The 16,234-nt window shown below is 35.2% G+C and overlaps 1 protein-coding gene across 1 annotated transcript in view; it reads left to right on the plus strand.

The window, feature by feature from the left end:
* The window catches only part of LOC111148954 (DEAH-box helicase 15), a 56,855-nt gene that overhangs the window by 30,397 nt on the left and 10,224 nt on the right, over positions 1-16,234 (plus strand). Inside the window, exons 6-10 of the mRNA XM_022505791.1 lie at positions 4,704-4,871; positions 11,784-11,870; positions 13,153-13,302; positions 13,694-13,802; positions 14,292-14,483. Of these exons, the coding sequence (XP_022361499.1) occupies positions 4,704-4,871; positions 11,784-11,870; positions 13,153-13,302; positions 13,694-13,802; positions 14,292-14,483 (706 nt within the window). The remainder of the gene's footprint in view (positions 1-4,703; positions 4,872-11,783; positions 11,871-13,152; positions 13,303-13,693; positions 13,803-14,291; positions 14,484-16,234) is intronic.

The following is a 16,234-nucleotide window of genomic DNA, read 5'->3' on the forward strand; positions in this document are numbered from 1 at the left end:
ATTAGAAGCATCACTGAAATTTCTAAGTTAGAATTTACCTCATTTTAAGATACACATTTTATTCTCAGGTGCTGCATTTTTTAAATTTATTTCCCATAGGTTTAAAGGTGTGCTGTGACATCCTCAAGGTAAAGTTCAGGAAAGAGCTGTCTGGATAAGAAAGTTTCAGAGAGCCTTTTATTGGAGGTTTTCTTAAGAGCTTGTCCTTTGTTTCAGTAGGTTTTATGAATTTTCTGGAATGTGCTTCTCAAACTAACACACATGCAGATCACTAAGAAAATTTGCAGATTCTGATTCAATAGATCTGGTGGAGCCTGAGATTCTATATTGCTAACAAGCTTCCAAGTAATGCTGAAGCTCTCCAGGGTTGAGGGGTGAGGTTCTAGAGTAGCACTGTCCCCTCAGACCTTTCTTCAGTGCTGGACATGTTCTGTGTCTGTGCTGTTGAATATGGTAGTCACCAGGAATCTTACGGCATTTGAGTATTTGAAATGTGGCTGTGAGAGGAGGGATTAAATTTTAATATTGCAGCATTTTTATAATTTAAATTTAAATAGCTACAGGTGCCAACCCTTCTGCTTCAGTCTTTGTATGACCCACGAATTAGGAATTGTTTTTACATTTTTCAACAGTTTTAAGTAAGAACAAAAATGTGCAACAGAGATGATACATGGATGCAAAGCCTAAATTGTTCTGGCCCTTTACAATAAAAGGTCTGGCCCCTGCCCCAGAACATTTTTTTCTGAAGTTTGGCCAGTGAACTGCCTGCTGAAGGGAGGCAAGTAGGTTCTTGGCCCTCTTCCAGACTTGCTGAAATAGGTGAAATCTTTGGTGAAATATAGGAATCTGCAACTTATATATATGAAATATATATATATATATATATATATATATATATATATATATATATATATATATGAAATATAGGACCTGCAACTGCAAGGTCTGTGGGCCCTTTTTATATTTCCCTAGGTTTAAAGGTCACTGTCCTAGAGGAATGTTTAAACCCACATAATTCCTGTAGTACATTAGTGACACAACTATAAACACTGTTGTGGGGAGTTGCCCTAGTTCTCCCAGATGGCAAATCAGAGGTCTCCTGTGTGACTGCCTGCCTCATTGGAATGTGAATTATTTTATTTGTATTCAGTTTCTACAGGAATGTTTGATAACACATAATATACCAGCAGATGCTATTGTTTTAAGAGCTGTAAGTGTTGAGTAATTTTTTTTCCTTGCATTTCTTCAGTATTTATGTGAGCTATGATTTGTACCCCCATTGGCCATAGTTCTTTACTGTACAACAGGATTTTTCAACTTCAGAGCTATTTACATGATAGGTTCTGATCAGTTTTTTTGTTGTAGGGTAACCCGTGCATCGTGACATCTTTGGTCTTTACTCATTAGATGCATAACATTGTCTCCCCCAGTTGTAACAACCAAAAATGTCATCAGACATTGCCACATGTCCCCTGGGTGGAAAATCATTCCCAGTTAAGAATCACACTTGTTCTTCTGGGAAATAAAATGTGTTGCAAATTCAGTTTTACAGATAGATCTATGTTGGTACTAGTCTTTTTTATGCATTTTGAATGGAGGAATTTTTATATATTTTGTAAGCAAGAGTACCAAATGCTTTTTTGATGGCATATAAATGGTATTTATGCAGTAATGCAGTCTTTAGGCAGTTGTATTCATTTTGTCCTTTTGTGCCTGGGCTCTAGTTCCCTGCTTCATCTAGAGGACTGCATAGTGTATTTTCTTTTCTTTTTTTTTTTTTTTTTTAAGATTTTATTTATTTATTTGACAGAGATCACAAGTAGGCAGAGAGGCAGGCAGAGAGAGAGGGAGGAGGAAGCAGGCTCCCTGCCGAGCAGAGAGCCCGATGCGGGGCTCAATCCCAGGACTCTGGGATCATGACCTGAGCCGAAGGCAGACGCTTTAACCCGCTGAGCCACCCAGGCGCCCCTGCATAGTGTATTTTCTTAAACGACTTTTAAAAATAGCCATTATGTTCAGATAACTAAGCATATTAGAATTTTATCAGAAGTATCAGATGGTCTCATGGTGAGGACCTGAAAGGCTTTTCTACGCTTTAAGTTCTTGTACTTGATGTTTTGGCAGCTATGCTATCGTTGGGGAAAGGAAGGGAGCAAGCCCCATGGTTTTCAGATGTGTGCTGGAGTATGTTTCCAGTAAAGTTATTGACTGTGATTGTGAACTAAGTTGGCGTGTGTTCTGCTACATTTTAAAAGTCATCTTTAGGTGACTAGTCTTGAATTTGAAGATCTTTAGGGAGAAAGGAGCAGAGTACCTAATGTATTTTGTTTCACTGATTGTGTTTAGTAAAACTGACTTAAAGATATATCATATTACTGTTTTTCTTATCTGTGAACCTGTTTTATTTTCACGTGGTCAATTAAATGGTAATTTCTCAGAATTCGTTATTCTTGTTTTCATAAATTTGAATAGCACCTGTAAAATTCAGTTTTCTCATGAAGTTTTAAAATGATTTTTAAGAGCATTTTACCGTTTTGACTGCTTAAACAATAATGCATCTGTAGTAATCTGAGTTAATTTGGGAGTAGGAGAGCAGTCTTGGTGAAATGTTGAGAAAGATTTGAATTCTAGAATAGTTTTTGGTAATTCTATGTTAATACATAAAATCTGGACTTGTGATTAAAATGAAGTGTGTTGCCTAGTAGAAGTCCTCAGGAGAGCTACACTTCTCAATTAGATAAGAATGATTATAATTGAAATATCAATTGTTTGTCAGGGATTACGTGAAGATGTTAAAACCATTCTTTAAGCAGCACATTATTTTATCTTTAATTTTGCTGAGTAAAATGCCTTTTCCATATGCACTGCATTCAGCCTCCTCAAATTAGTGGTCCAAATTTATTTACTCACATATATTAATAATTTTGGAGCTGAAAATCTTAAAAATTCTTGAGCTTCTGTCTCAGTAGTTAATATTGCTCATAACTAAGCAACCCTAAGCAGATGGTTGCTTTATGCTGCTGAATGTCAATGAGCTTTGTTCTCTCCTGAACTTAATGTTGACTATGGAAGTTTGGTAAACTTTAGGGGAAAAGTTGCAATTTTAAAACTAAGTGTTTAGAACCTTGCTTGTGTGAAAACAAGTGGTGTGGGACTTTTTTTTCCCCTCCCATCACTAGGGATATCTTTATATCCCGTGCAGTAGTGATTTTGTTTTAGCTGTGTACATATTTGACAGATTGGAAAGTATAAAGTTAGAATTATCTTGCTAAAATTCTGGAATCTGAAAATGTACAACTGGGGCACTTCGTTTTCTAAATGAAATCTGGAGGTTTGGAAACTTTGAAACTTTTGTTTTCTAGTCAAATATCTGGTTAAGTTAGCTAAATTAAAACAGTATTCTGAATATCGGCATCAGTTTTCCTGTGTTTATGTTTTTATTTTAGAAAAATCTAATTTGGAATTAAATTCAAATCTTTTTTATTTGGAAGAGATCTAATTTTGTATTTGCATACCAGCAGGGGGCATTCTAATCTAGACACATCATTTAAATGCTTTTTTTTTTTCCTAAAAATACTTGTTTTGTTACATTTTTTTCTGTCAGTAGCATTCTTTCATTTTCTTTTAGAAACTTCAGATTTCAGAGGGAACTATGAACATCAAATACTTAATAATAATTTTCTACATAATTTTCAACCCCCTTACTGTTTTTTAAGAGAACTGCTATGTTTGAAACAGAGGGTGAAAAAATTATTTGGTTTTAAGTATCCAAAGACTTTGTATTTTTTAACATGGAAACAGTTACACTTTGATAAAATCATTTCACAGAAGATAATTTTAGTTTAATATAATAAAAATACAGACTACATTTACCTGATAAGAAATTTTTCCCCCTTTTTTTCTTTAATCATTCTGATTTTTGAGTAAGAGATAATTTGTTGATAGCTTCTAATTGGGTCGTGCCTTGGACAGTCTGCCAGATCATTTAACATACTTCTGAATTTAAACGAATTAATGCTTTAGTAAAAAATTGTTGCTCTCTCCCCATGCCCCCCCTTTTTAAGTCCCTTTGCCCCTCCTTTAGAGCCTCCACCTAACCTTTCTTTCTCTGTCTCCCACACTCTGAGTATTTATTGAGTCCTCTCTTTAAAACGTAGAGATGAATGCAAATGCATTGGAAATTATTTTCTGTGGTCGGGAAATTTTTGAAGATGCTGTAAGTTATTTGGGTTAGCCTACTTCTTAAATATCTGTGTTGATACTGTAAAGGTGTTTGTTCTCATTAGGCTCAATGAAGCAAATCTTCCATATAATCACATTAGTGATATGTGACATTAAAGCCTTATTGGCTTATTTAAAATATCTAGCCCATCAATTTCTTTTAGATTGTAAAAATTTAAAAGGTTATGAGTGCAGTTAAATATTCCTCGGTGAATAAGTTTAATTTCAGTACAATTTGTTGAGAATTTAATTAGGACTTTTGACTAGAAGAAAAGAGTGTGGAGTGCGAATAAATAGTTGTCTTTTGAGTACAGAAATCAAAATTTCTTCAATGGTTTTGGAAATCCCAATGAAGTTTACTAACTTAGTTTTGATTTACCAAATTCAAAGTAAACTTCATAGAACTAATAAGATTATGATAAATACTTAAATGTTTCAGTGTGTATTTGTTTTGTTTTTACACTCAGCCTTTTATTTTGTAGGAAATTGATGAAGCCTGTAAGAGAATAAAGCGCGAGGTTGATGATTTGGGCCCTGAAGTTGGTGACATTAAAATCATTCCATTATACTCTACACTTCCTCCTCAGCAGCAACAACGCATTTTTGAGCCTCCGCCTCCAAAAAAGCAGAATGGAGCGATTGGAAGAAAGGTTAGCATTGAAATATTCTCTATAAATGTTTCATTAACACAGAACTGTGAGATATGAAACTGTTGAATTTTTAAGTACTAAGTTACAGGTGGTGGTGATCTGAGTTGCGCACTACAAAATAATCTGTATTTCAAAAGTAAATAGAAAAAACGTGTATTCTGGTGGAATTTTATCTTTTGACCTTAGAGTAGTAAGGGCATACACTGTTCCATCCCCCACATGAAACCCCTCCTTAGTAAATGGGTGCTTGGTTAGGGTGGGTGAAGAAAAGCAGGAGATGATCAAGTGTTGTCTTTCTCTCCATTAAGTCACTTGGCAAAAGCTAAGCACTTTTTTCTTCAGTGCCTTGGCTTCTGCCTAGAATTTTCTTAAAGACCTAACCAATTGTCATGTCTGTAGGTATAAAATACTAACTGCACAGATTTCTGATAATAGCATTCATCGTGCTGCATTGCATAAATATGTGGGTTTCTTTAGGGCAGGAATGCAGATTCTCTTAGTTTGGATGTCTGCCTGGCATAGGAAGAGGCAAGGGTTTTTCTAAACCTGTTTCTGGGCTCTTTGTTGGGAGAGGAAGGGGTTGAAGTTTGAAACAGCTGTGCTTTTATTTTATTTTGAGAGCTGGAAGTTCTAGTAGGTTCTTCAAAAATAAAATTATATTGTTTGAAAAGATTTGAAAAACATTAGTGGAATTAGTCATTTATTAGGTTAAGTAGCTGCTGAATATGAATTTTGGTAAGATTCTTAAGGTTTTGTGTTTTTTTTTTTTAAAGTGGATATTATTTACGTCATCACTTTGGGGGATTATCATCAAGGATTAAGTTTTGTGTATACAGGCTACTAATATATCTAGAATAAACTAGTCCCTCATGGTAACTGCTGTAAATTCCTTGGGTATATTCCTGTAGAAAAAACTTTTGACATATTACTTAGGTATGATTTATTTGTCAGTTAGATTTGGAATTGATTGCTTTCTAATTTCTATATTCAGGACTACCAGATTCCCACAACTTTTTCTGCTGTTTATTTCAGTCTTTTTGCTAATGTTTATCATTATTGGAAAGTTACACATTATAAAGATACTTACATATATCAGGGCTACTTATATCTTTATATGGCTGTGTAAGTTAAATGAATTAAATACATTTTTCAAATTGAAGGAACCTACCAAAAGGATATACAACACCAGCCTAGTGGAATGTAAATTAACAAGCGATTGATAGGAGAAAAAAAAAGTCAGCTTCTGAGATTTTCATAGATCGGCTGGAGTAGTGAATATGACTTTTAAAGAAACAGTGTGATCATAGCTTCATTATGTCGAACTTTCCAATTATTTTTGTCATAGTGCTGTCTGTAAAACATTAAAACTTTTTTCCATTTAAAAATGTTAAAAACATTTTACTTTATGTGCATTCTCAGCTTTGGGGAAAACTTGAAGTTTTAAGTGATAGCTTTAGTATGTAATTTTGAAGTTGAAATTTTTGACTGAAAAGTGCTTATTCTCTGGAATTTTTAGCTTAATTCTGTATCAGTGGATGTATGTAAATAAAGTAGCTGTTTTCTTAAACATTTTTATAATAAAGAATAGACTGCAGGCAGATAATTTTTAATTTTCTTAAAATCATGTACACTCTGTATATCTGCATTTAAGATTAGATTTTTTTTTTTTAACCACTGAGCAAGATTTGCCATATTTTTGTGTCTTTTCATATAGCTCTTTTCATACCATTTTTAGGTTACTTTGAGAATTATGGGCCTGAGCTTATTGAAATGTATTTCTCAAATCTGAGTTCTTTACTCTGTTAATTATTAGTTTACTGGAAATTTAGTTTCAGTCTGGTATAAGTCCAGTACATGATACATTTTGTAGGATCTACAACTTAAGCCCATGAATTAGAATTGAACTGTATTGCCTTTTGTGTTCTTGTAAATCCTGAGGATACTGTGGAGAATTTTGTCTCACTGAAAAGAGTGATTTAGCAGTAGTTGGATATATGTGTGTTGATGGCCACAGATGATGAGGGGACCACTGGTGTCCCCAGTGGGTGGGCTCACCTTGGAATCCCCTTGTGGGCTTTCAGTTCAGGGTCAAACCAGGGGTCATAGTGCTGCTTCATCCACTGGTGGTATTTCATTCAGCTAAAACAATAGGATCTCTTGGTGGGGAGTCATGTTCTCTCTCTCTTTTTTTTTTTTTTTTTTTAAAGATTTTATTTATTTATTTGACAGAGAGATCACAAGCAGGCAGAGAGGCAGGCAGAGAGAGAGGAGGAAGCAGGCTCCCCGCTGAGCAGAGAGCCTGACGCGGGGCTCGATCCCAGGACCCTGAGATCATGACCTGAGCCGAAGGCAGCGGCCTAACCCACTGAGCCACCCAGGCGCCCCGAGTCATGTTCTCTCTTGGCATGAGTCAGCTTCATCTTAGACACTGAGAACACTTCAAACACACAGATGCGAACAAGCACCCATTCCCCCTCTTGTGGCCACCCCCCCCCGCCGCCCCCAACCATGATCCCAGGAGAGGGAGGGAGGACTTCTTGGCAGTTGGTTTGTCAGTCTCATGTGGGGCATGTTTAAGGGAAAATGAACAGTCACAGAGGAAGATTCACTCATCTAGTCATGTTTTTGGTACTGGATGGGGAAACCACCTGGAAGAAGGTAGGAGTGTCAGCTGAGAATCAGAGCGAGCAGAAAATTATTCTGCCCAGGCGCCGACTGGCACAGGAAGAGCAGGTGACTGGCAGGCCCATGGCTCTGGCTGGGTTAGACAGCCTTCTGAAGGATTGTTGGGACTGTGGGGAAGGAGGATGGGGAGGAATTAAGATGCACACAGGTTATGTGAGGGGAAGTGGCTGCATACTGGAACAGGAAGAACTGGCAGTTGGTTGCTGTTTTCCTATTGTCTTTAAAAAGAAATGTCACAACTTTTATACTATCCTTCTTATAAAATGAAGGGCTAGAGGCCAAGGCTTGCTTCTTCTGTCATGAATTCATTATTCTGCCAGTTTATAGAACGGCGCTTTTATTCACAAGTGTGAATTCACTGTCAGTGACTGATACTTACAACTGATTTAAAAGTGCGACGGAATATTTAGGGATGTATGGTCTGCTTCCAGTTGTGTAAAACCAAATACGATTTGATTGATTTCTTTGTTAAATTTGTTCTACTATAAGGATAATAGCATAAAGTAGAATGTAAGAAGTTAAAATGTTTGGAACAAAGAGAATATTTAATAGGAGTTTTAAAAATTCTGCCAGAATAAGTATAATTCTGTATATTTGGACACCTTTTGTGAGGTAGAACCTTATTTGTTATCTTACTGATTGCATTAATTTATGTAAAATAGAGTTTATAATGTGATTGAGGTAAAATCTACAAAGCAGCCTTTTAGTATTAAAGTTTTAAAATGTAGACTATACTAAAGGTAAAGTTTTATAGGCATTGGGGACTTAACTAGCATTCCTTTTACAAATAGTTACTGAATTCCTTTTATGTGAGCTTCTAACACAGCACTGTTGGTGAACTGTTTAAAAATTTTTAATGATCAAGAAAGGTTGAGAATGCATGTATTTTTGTGAGGGTAGATCATTTTACTTGTTTTGATCATGCTTGACATTTACTCAGATATTTGAGGTTAAGTTCAAGCTACAGTTTTGTATAAACATTAAAGTTTACTCATCGATAAATTACTTATGTACATCTTTTAAGTACGTCTTAGAATTGCTGTTTAATAGATTTGATGTTATTAAAACCTAGTAACTATTCTTTGATTTTGTTTAGTTTTCATTAATTTTATCCATACAGATAGCTGATTTTTCTGTGGCTTATCTTACAGTTTACTAATTAACATGGCTCAAAGCATACACTGCTCAATCAAAAAGAGAAATGGCCCTTGTGGAGGTGGTTCTATAGTTTTAAAGAGAGGCTTAATGATCCACTATCTGAAGATAACTTAGTGTGGTACTGCTGGGAGGTGGACAAATAAAGAAGTTAATGTCCTTACTGAATTGGTGACCCCCACAGAGTTCCCTGGGGACTAAAAACCGAACTAGTTGAACCTAAATGCATTATTGTGTCCAAATAGAATTCAAGTAGAGCAACTCAAGTACTCTTCAGTTCTCCTACTTTGAAGTGGAATTACTGAAATAAATCAAAGTAGATTTCATTGCAAGGCATGTTATTGAGGGGGAAGGGGATAAATCTAGATAAAGTTTAATCTTAACACACTTAACATAAACACATAAAATGTGTCAAACTTTTTTCCACAGGGTTTATTCTATATTTAGGGGTTATTTGGGTTATTTACCTGAAATAATTGCTTGGTCAATGAGGTTTGAACACTTTTTAAGGCTCTTTGAACACTTATTGCCATGTTACAGTCTAGAAATCTTGTACCATCTATATATATTTCCACTGGTCATATGTCGGTCCCTTGACAAATTCAGGATCACTTTGTGTTCTGACCAGTTCCTAATTAGATCATGTGCCACTTACCATCTGGAAGATACCTATGGCTTGCCTTAGTCCATTGGTAAGTTTTCAAAGGAGCTAGAAGACTTTTACATCTCATTTATTTGTTCTTGTGTATTATGTATGTGTGTTTTCTTTAGACCTAGCTAGTATTACTTCTCCAGCTCTAGTAATAGAGTCATTGGCAGAAGCACCATGAAAGTCATACAGTTACATGAGTTTTTCCGTTTTTTGGTCCACAAACCTACTTCCCATGGTTTCAGAACCCTGCTCTTTTTCTCAAAGATACTTTAATACCTGCTAAATCAGTATGGTAAATAAGTCCTACTCAGAAAAAATTTTATTATGTTAAAGCTTTTCTAACCAATTTACTTTAAGCCTGGGGAAAAAAGCTTGAAAGTAGTCATACTTCTCTAAGGTCTTTTTTAACACTACTGTTTTAGACTTTGATAATGACATGGGGTTTGCCAGGTTGGCATAATCCTGTTAAACACTTGTGGAATCACAAATCCACACGTCTTTGTAATAAGTATTCTATAGTTTGTCACACACATACCATACCCAAAGATGCATGACCACTGAGTAAAAGTATTTTGTAAAGAAAAATGATTTTCAAATAACTGTAAAGAACCAGTTGAATCAATAAATTTTTATCACATTAATTGTATTCTGTTCTACAATAAACATGTGAAATGTATTTTTTTAAAAATTTCCTCCCTGGCTTTAAGTATATATCCAGAACTGTAACAGTTTCACCCCAGAATTCTAGAAAACCGTAAGACCTCTTATATAATCAGAAGCATGTAGCTGGTTCTGTAATAGGTTTATAAGGACTTTCTACATTTATTACCTAATTTTATTTGTTAATAGCTTTGTCTTAGCTAGATTAATACGCAGAAGTTATAAAAGGAAATTGAGGTTTGGGAGTCTTAAAACCTTTCTGCTATAACTTAGCTACCTAGGTTTGCTTCCCCGCTCTGCCACCTACTCCTAAATTCATTGCTCCTTCCAGCACAACACACTTGACTTTGTAGAAGAATATTAAACTCAGGATATTTATTAAAATTTACCTGTCAACCTTATATGCCTTGCTTATGTTTGCTTTGGTTTTAATTATTAAACTGTGTGCGTGTTGTCTAAGTGTACTGAAAAATATATTTCAGTAACATCAAACAACCCGTGTTTCTTACCCATTTGCTAGTCTGCAGTCTTTGCAACTGCCCAATACAAAAAGGAAGGATCCTGGTTTTATATGTGAATGATTCTAAAATATTACCCCATCAGTGGCTCTCTAGTAAGTTTTGGCAGTATAAGTCCTTTTCGTTTCTTAGATGTGCCTATGGGCGTTTTTGCTTACATGCCCTAGTTTAAGCACAACCTACTATTGCTAGTGTTCTACCCTTCTTTCTTGTGGGAGATCTCACCTTACCGTTGCCAACTCACTTAAGTGCCGTTTTCTCGGTAAGTTTCCTTGATCTTTGCTGTGGAAGTAAACCCTTCTTAAGTCTCAGAGTGAGTCTTTGGTGTCATTTACACTGTCCATGTCTGAGCTTCCTTTACAAGCTGTGTGAGTAGGCCCCGTATCTGACTCATCTCTATGTCATTTGCTTGCATATACAGGCATTTTCAATTAATGGCAGTTTTCTGTTCCTTAAAATCAGATGTTTGGAGGAAAAAATACTAATGAGTATCCCATTTTCTTATTGTTTAAAAAGAAAAATTATGTGACATGTTATTCCGAAACCCCAGCCAGTTTCCTAAAATAGATCTAAAGTACATCGTACACTTCACATACACACAACGATCATATTAGTATGTAAATGCTACAAACGTTTTCCCCTGGCAGTAAAAGGTTCAGGTGATTAACACGTGGTTTGTATGCCGTGACATCTTTGAGACCGTACGCTTGCTAAAACATGTGCATTTGATTCTGATGATCTGCCAGTTTTTGGATTATAACTTGAGATTTTCTCCCCCCATTACGTCCTGTGCCATTTTTGTTTAAAATGTTGAGTTTTGCTGATGCAAAGTTCCTTTGTAAATATTTCCAGAAAATATTGGAAGATATACATGTTGTGTGGACTTTGGGTAATAACCAAAATAGTGTTCTGTCAGAGAGACATTATAAGTTAAGCTTATACTGTTTCATCGATATTTTTCTTTTGATGCTATCCTTACATTTAAATAATCAAAACAATGTGATTGACTGATAACCTGGAGTAATATCTTTCTTTGAAAAACGAATTTGCTATGATGGACTAAATGAAATTTTGATTTAAGATCTTAAATATTAATTTCTTTATATTGCATTGGCCATTGAGGATGAAACATTTTTAGTTTACTTACTGGATTGAAATTCATCAGTGAAACTTCATGGCTTACTGTTCTCTCAGTTTTACTTGATTTACTATATAATTTATATACCATTAATTTCTTAACAGGTAGTTGTGTCAACTAACATTGCAGAGACATCTTTGACCATAGACGGTGTGGTATTTGTGATTGACCCTGGATTTGCAAAACAAAAGGTACATACTTTAGTACTTTAGTTGTATTCTTTATTAAATTGGTGTTAGCTTAAGAGTTCTTAATGTTTACTCATTTAGTGACTACAGTTTACTTTTTGGAATTATTTTTCTCTTGTCTTGTGTTTTATTTTCAGGTGTTGGTGATAATGAACCTTTTCTGTTCTTATATGGCTCTCATGTATTAAGCCCATGCATAATGTTTAATCCTAGGGTTCTGTATTTTTTTCCCTGTTAAGGTTAATTTGGTTTTTGTTGTTGGTGGTGTTGGGTTTTTTTCATTGTTGTTCTTTATTTCTCTGTAGCATTGGCAAGTATTTTGGTTTCTGCATTCATTTAAGAAGTATGGAGGTTGGGGCGCCTGGGTGGCTCAGTGGGTTAGGCCTCTGCCTTTAGCTCAGGTCATGATCTCGATCTGGGTCCTGGGATCGAGCTCAACATCGGGCTTTCTGCTTGGCGGGGAGCCTGCTTCCTCCTCTCTCTCTGCTAGCTTCTCTGCCTACTTGTGATCTCTCTCCCTGTCAAATAAATAAATAAAATCTTTAAAAAAAAGTATGGAGGTAGTAATAAGAGGGATAGGATTGTCATTCCTATAGATTGGTCACTTACCGGAGGAAATCAGAGTTTCTTTTATGTGCCAGGCATAGTAACTGAAAAGCTGTTAATGTTAACGTCTAGTTGAACAGTGCTGAAAACCAAGCAGTTTGGTCAGAGGAAGTGACTGCTCAAGAAATATTGGGGATGTTCTGCAATTCACAGATCTTCGATTACATTTAGTTACATTTTGTAGGTGTAATTGGGAGAATTTGTTGCATGTAGTATTCGTGTTTCTGATGGAAGTTTTTCTCTTTAAAGTGGCAGTGTGTAACTGACCTTTTTTGGACTAAGTTCAAAATATTTTTCTTGATGTTCACTCTGAACATCAAATGTTGAAATTGACAGATTCTTTTCAGGCAGAAGCCTTTAAAACTGTCTGCTCTATGGAAGCAAGGTAAAACTAGTAGAACTGAAATTATTTTCAGTTAGGAAGAGTAAAAGTGTTAGAAGCTTTGTATATAATAGGTAAGAGCCTTTCCATGTTAGCCTGAATCTTCAGAATGATGGAGTCAGAATATCTGAAAGTTAAGGCACAGGGGGACCAGTTCCTGGTTTCGGTCTCTGATTTACAGCCTTCATCAGTACTACTTTATTTTGAGATTAGCTGTGGACTTTGCGTACTTCTGTTAGATTATAGTTTTGTGGTTAACTGGAGGAAAAATTCTTAATATTATTTTCATTCCAATAGGTATACAATCCTCGAATCAGAGTTGAGTCTCTCTTGGTAACAGCCATTAGTAAAGCTTCAGCTCAACAAAGAGCTGGTCGAGCTGGGCGTACCAGACCTGGGAAATGCTTCAGACTTTATACAGAGAAGGCTTATAAAACAGAAATGCAGGTAAGGGGTTTTGCTGTATCCTTCCTATTTGTATGGAAGGTTAAGTTGAATTTGTTACCAGAAGAAAATTGTTCTATTTACTTCATCTTGCCTTTGGCACCATAAGCTCCTTACTTTTTCCCCTAGTGAGATTTATGTTGTAATCTACCAGTACAGCTCTCTGTTACAGTTCTAAGTTGAAGGGAACAGTGGCAGTAACACTTTCAACCCTGTAAAGATAGTTCACAGGAAATGTCTGATTTCTTTCTGGTATTTTTCTCATGTTGATTGGTGGTTTAGAAGTAATGCCAAAGTAAATAGCTAAAGAGGCAGAGAACAGATATGTTTTGTTTTCTGGAGCAAGAGGATTAAGGCATGTTTAACAGAATAAACATTCTTGTTTTTTTGCTAGGATAACACCTATCCTGAGATTTTGCGTTCTAATTTAGGATCAGTTGTGTTACAATTGAAGAAGCTTGGTATTGATGATTTGGTGCATTTTGACTTTATGGATCCACCAGGTATGAATTCTCAAAGCATATATTAGCAAACCTTTTAACCAGAGTTCAGTGTCTCTGCATCTTATTCATTACACACATACCCCTTATTTTTTTCTTCTGGTATCATGAGGAAGAGTCTCATATGGTAGCATTAAAGCTAAAAGAGTGACAACTATCTGAGAAAGTTCTTTTTAATTTGTTTCTTTCTTCGGAATAACTAAATATTCTGGGAATTATTGACTGGGCAGGAAAATCAGAAATTTCCGTTTTTTTTTATGTTGGTGTTGTTTTTTTTAATATAGGAAAATGACAGTTTTAACTATGCAGGGAAATTTTGCAAGTTTATGTGATTCATTGTTTGCTAGATCTCTGTAACTGAATTTGATGACAATTTGAGTTTTGAGTTTGGTCCACTGTAGAATGAAAAATGAGATGGCTTCTAATAGTTTGTACTTTATCACATTTTTGCTTATTAAAGCAGTTTGTCTAATAGATTGTCTTTTTCCCCAGCTCCTGAAACTCTGATGAGAGCCTTAGAACTTTTGAATTACCTGGCTGCTTTAAATGATGATGGAGATCTGACTGAATTGGGATCCATGATGGCAGAGTTTCCTCTAGATCCACAGCTCGCTAAAATGGTTATTGCAAGTTGTGACTACAACTGTTCTAATGAGGTCCTATCTATTACTGCTATGTTGTCAGGTAATAGAGGGAAAGGAACTAAAAAAAGCCCAGCTCTTCACAGTTTGGGTGGACTTCACATTTGGTTTTGTTTTTTAATATCTAGTATGATAGTGGATTTTATAGTTGGTTTTGAGGAATCATTTTGTTTCCTAAATCTCTTGTAAAAAGATTTATAAAGACATAATATTTTTAAAAGTAAAGTAATTGATTGTGCACAAAATATAGTAAAAGCATTGGCTCTCTTGAGTGCGAATAAAAATTGCAATAAGAAAAGAACAAGTCTGAGCACAATTGTAACGGAGTTCTTTGGTAGGTTCATCAGTTTTGCGGTTTATTACTGAAAGCACAAGAAGAAATTCGTTCTAGTACTTAGCACTATTAAGTGAGCCTGGGACAAACCCAAACTATCATTTAAATTGAGCTTTTCCTACATATATAAATATGTTTTCTAGTGGCAGTCAGGCAAACATGAATTTCAAAGTTAGTATCAAATAAATAGAAATAGTTATGTGTAATTTTAGGCTTAAAATCTAACCAGATGAGAATTCTTTTACAATGGCAGAAAACACTTGATAAAAGGAATATACCTAATAGATAATATTGCTAATTTTGGAAATTGGAGCATTAAGCTGAACAAATCATGCTGTTTTTAGTTAACAATAAAGCGTGATCCACAAATGAATTATAACTTGGAAATTAGACTTTCCAAAAAGAAGAAATATGATTAACAACTTTACACTGATTCTTATAGCTAAAAATAGAAGACATTTCATGTTTTTACTGATGATCAAAGTACTTTATACTACTAGTTCCAGTACTGGGGAGAATGACTTCAGTTTCATAGTGGTTTATTCTTCTTTATTATAACTTAATGCCTCAAATAATTCAAAATCTTATTTAGAATTAAAGGATAAATTGACAGATTTCCTAAATATAAAATTTTGGCTTAGTTTAGATGTATGGTGTGTTTTAATGGTGTGAATTTTTTATTTAAGAACTAGCTAAAAATGTTTTTTTGCAGAGTTATGACTGATCAGACTCAGAGCAGATGGGCAGGGCAGTATCGAATCATTTTAATAAAATTGTAGTTTCACTTGCGGAGGTGGTGGTAGGTTGTTGTCTGCCTTTCTTATGTGTTTTTGTTAGATGCTCCCAGGTGGTATTTACCCAAGATTTTAGTTTGCAGAGAAAGTGTGGGGCAAGATTAACAGATTGTTTGTGTATTTGTTTTCTGCTCAGTTTTTATTCTTCCTGTTTCTCTTATCAGGGATACTACATAATTACCATCATATGAGTCTAGATTACTAGCTCTTTAAAAAACTGGTCATTGGGACGCAGTTGAAATCTTCCAACTATATCTCTTATTTGTAATAAGGAGCTCTGCACAACACAGGGGTTTATTAGCACATCAAGATTATGGACATTTATGTGTAGTGGTTATTAAGCATGGCATTTGTTGGGGGGGAATGTTAAAGGGAGAGGAAGAAGTCATGGAACAAAAACAGTTTGCCGAGTTTATACTGCTTTGTTTTCCATTTAAATAGTTTTTGAAATTTTCAGGTCCTGATACAAAATAGTATAATCAAGGGCCTTCTGGGGTGCTACTTATTCCCACTGTTAATTCTGGGAGCTAGTTCATATTTACTTTCACATCTTTGAGAGGTTTCTGTACTTCTATGAATTACCTTGCTTCAGTTACATTAAGCAAGATATTTAATTTATATTTATTGTGATCGTATGTCATTGTCTTTATTTGGCTTCTTTGGTAT

Source organism: Enhydra lutris, unplaced genomic scaffold (genome assembly GCF_002288905.1).
Source record: "Enhydra lutris kenyoni isolate GAN:26980312 unplaced genomic scaffold, ASM228890v2 scaffoldscaffold21, whole genome shotgun sequence".
NCBI lineage: Eukaryota > Metazoa > Chordata > Mammalia > Carnivora > Mustelidae > Enhydra > Enhydra lutris.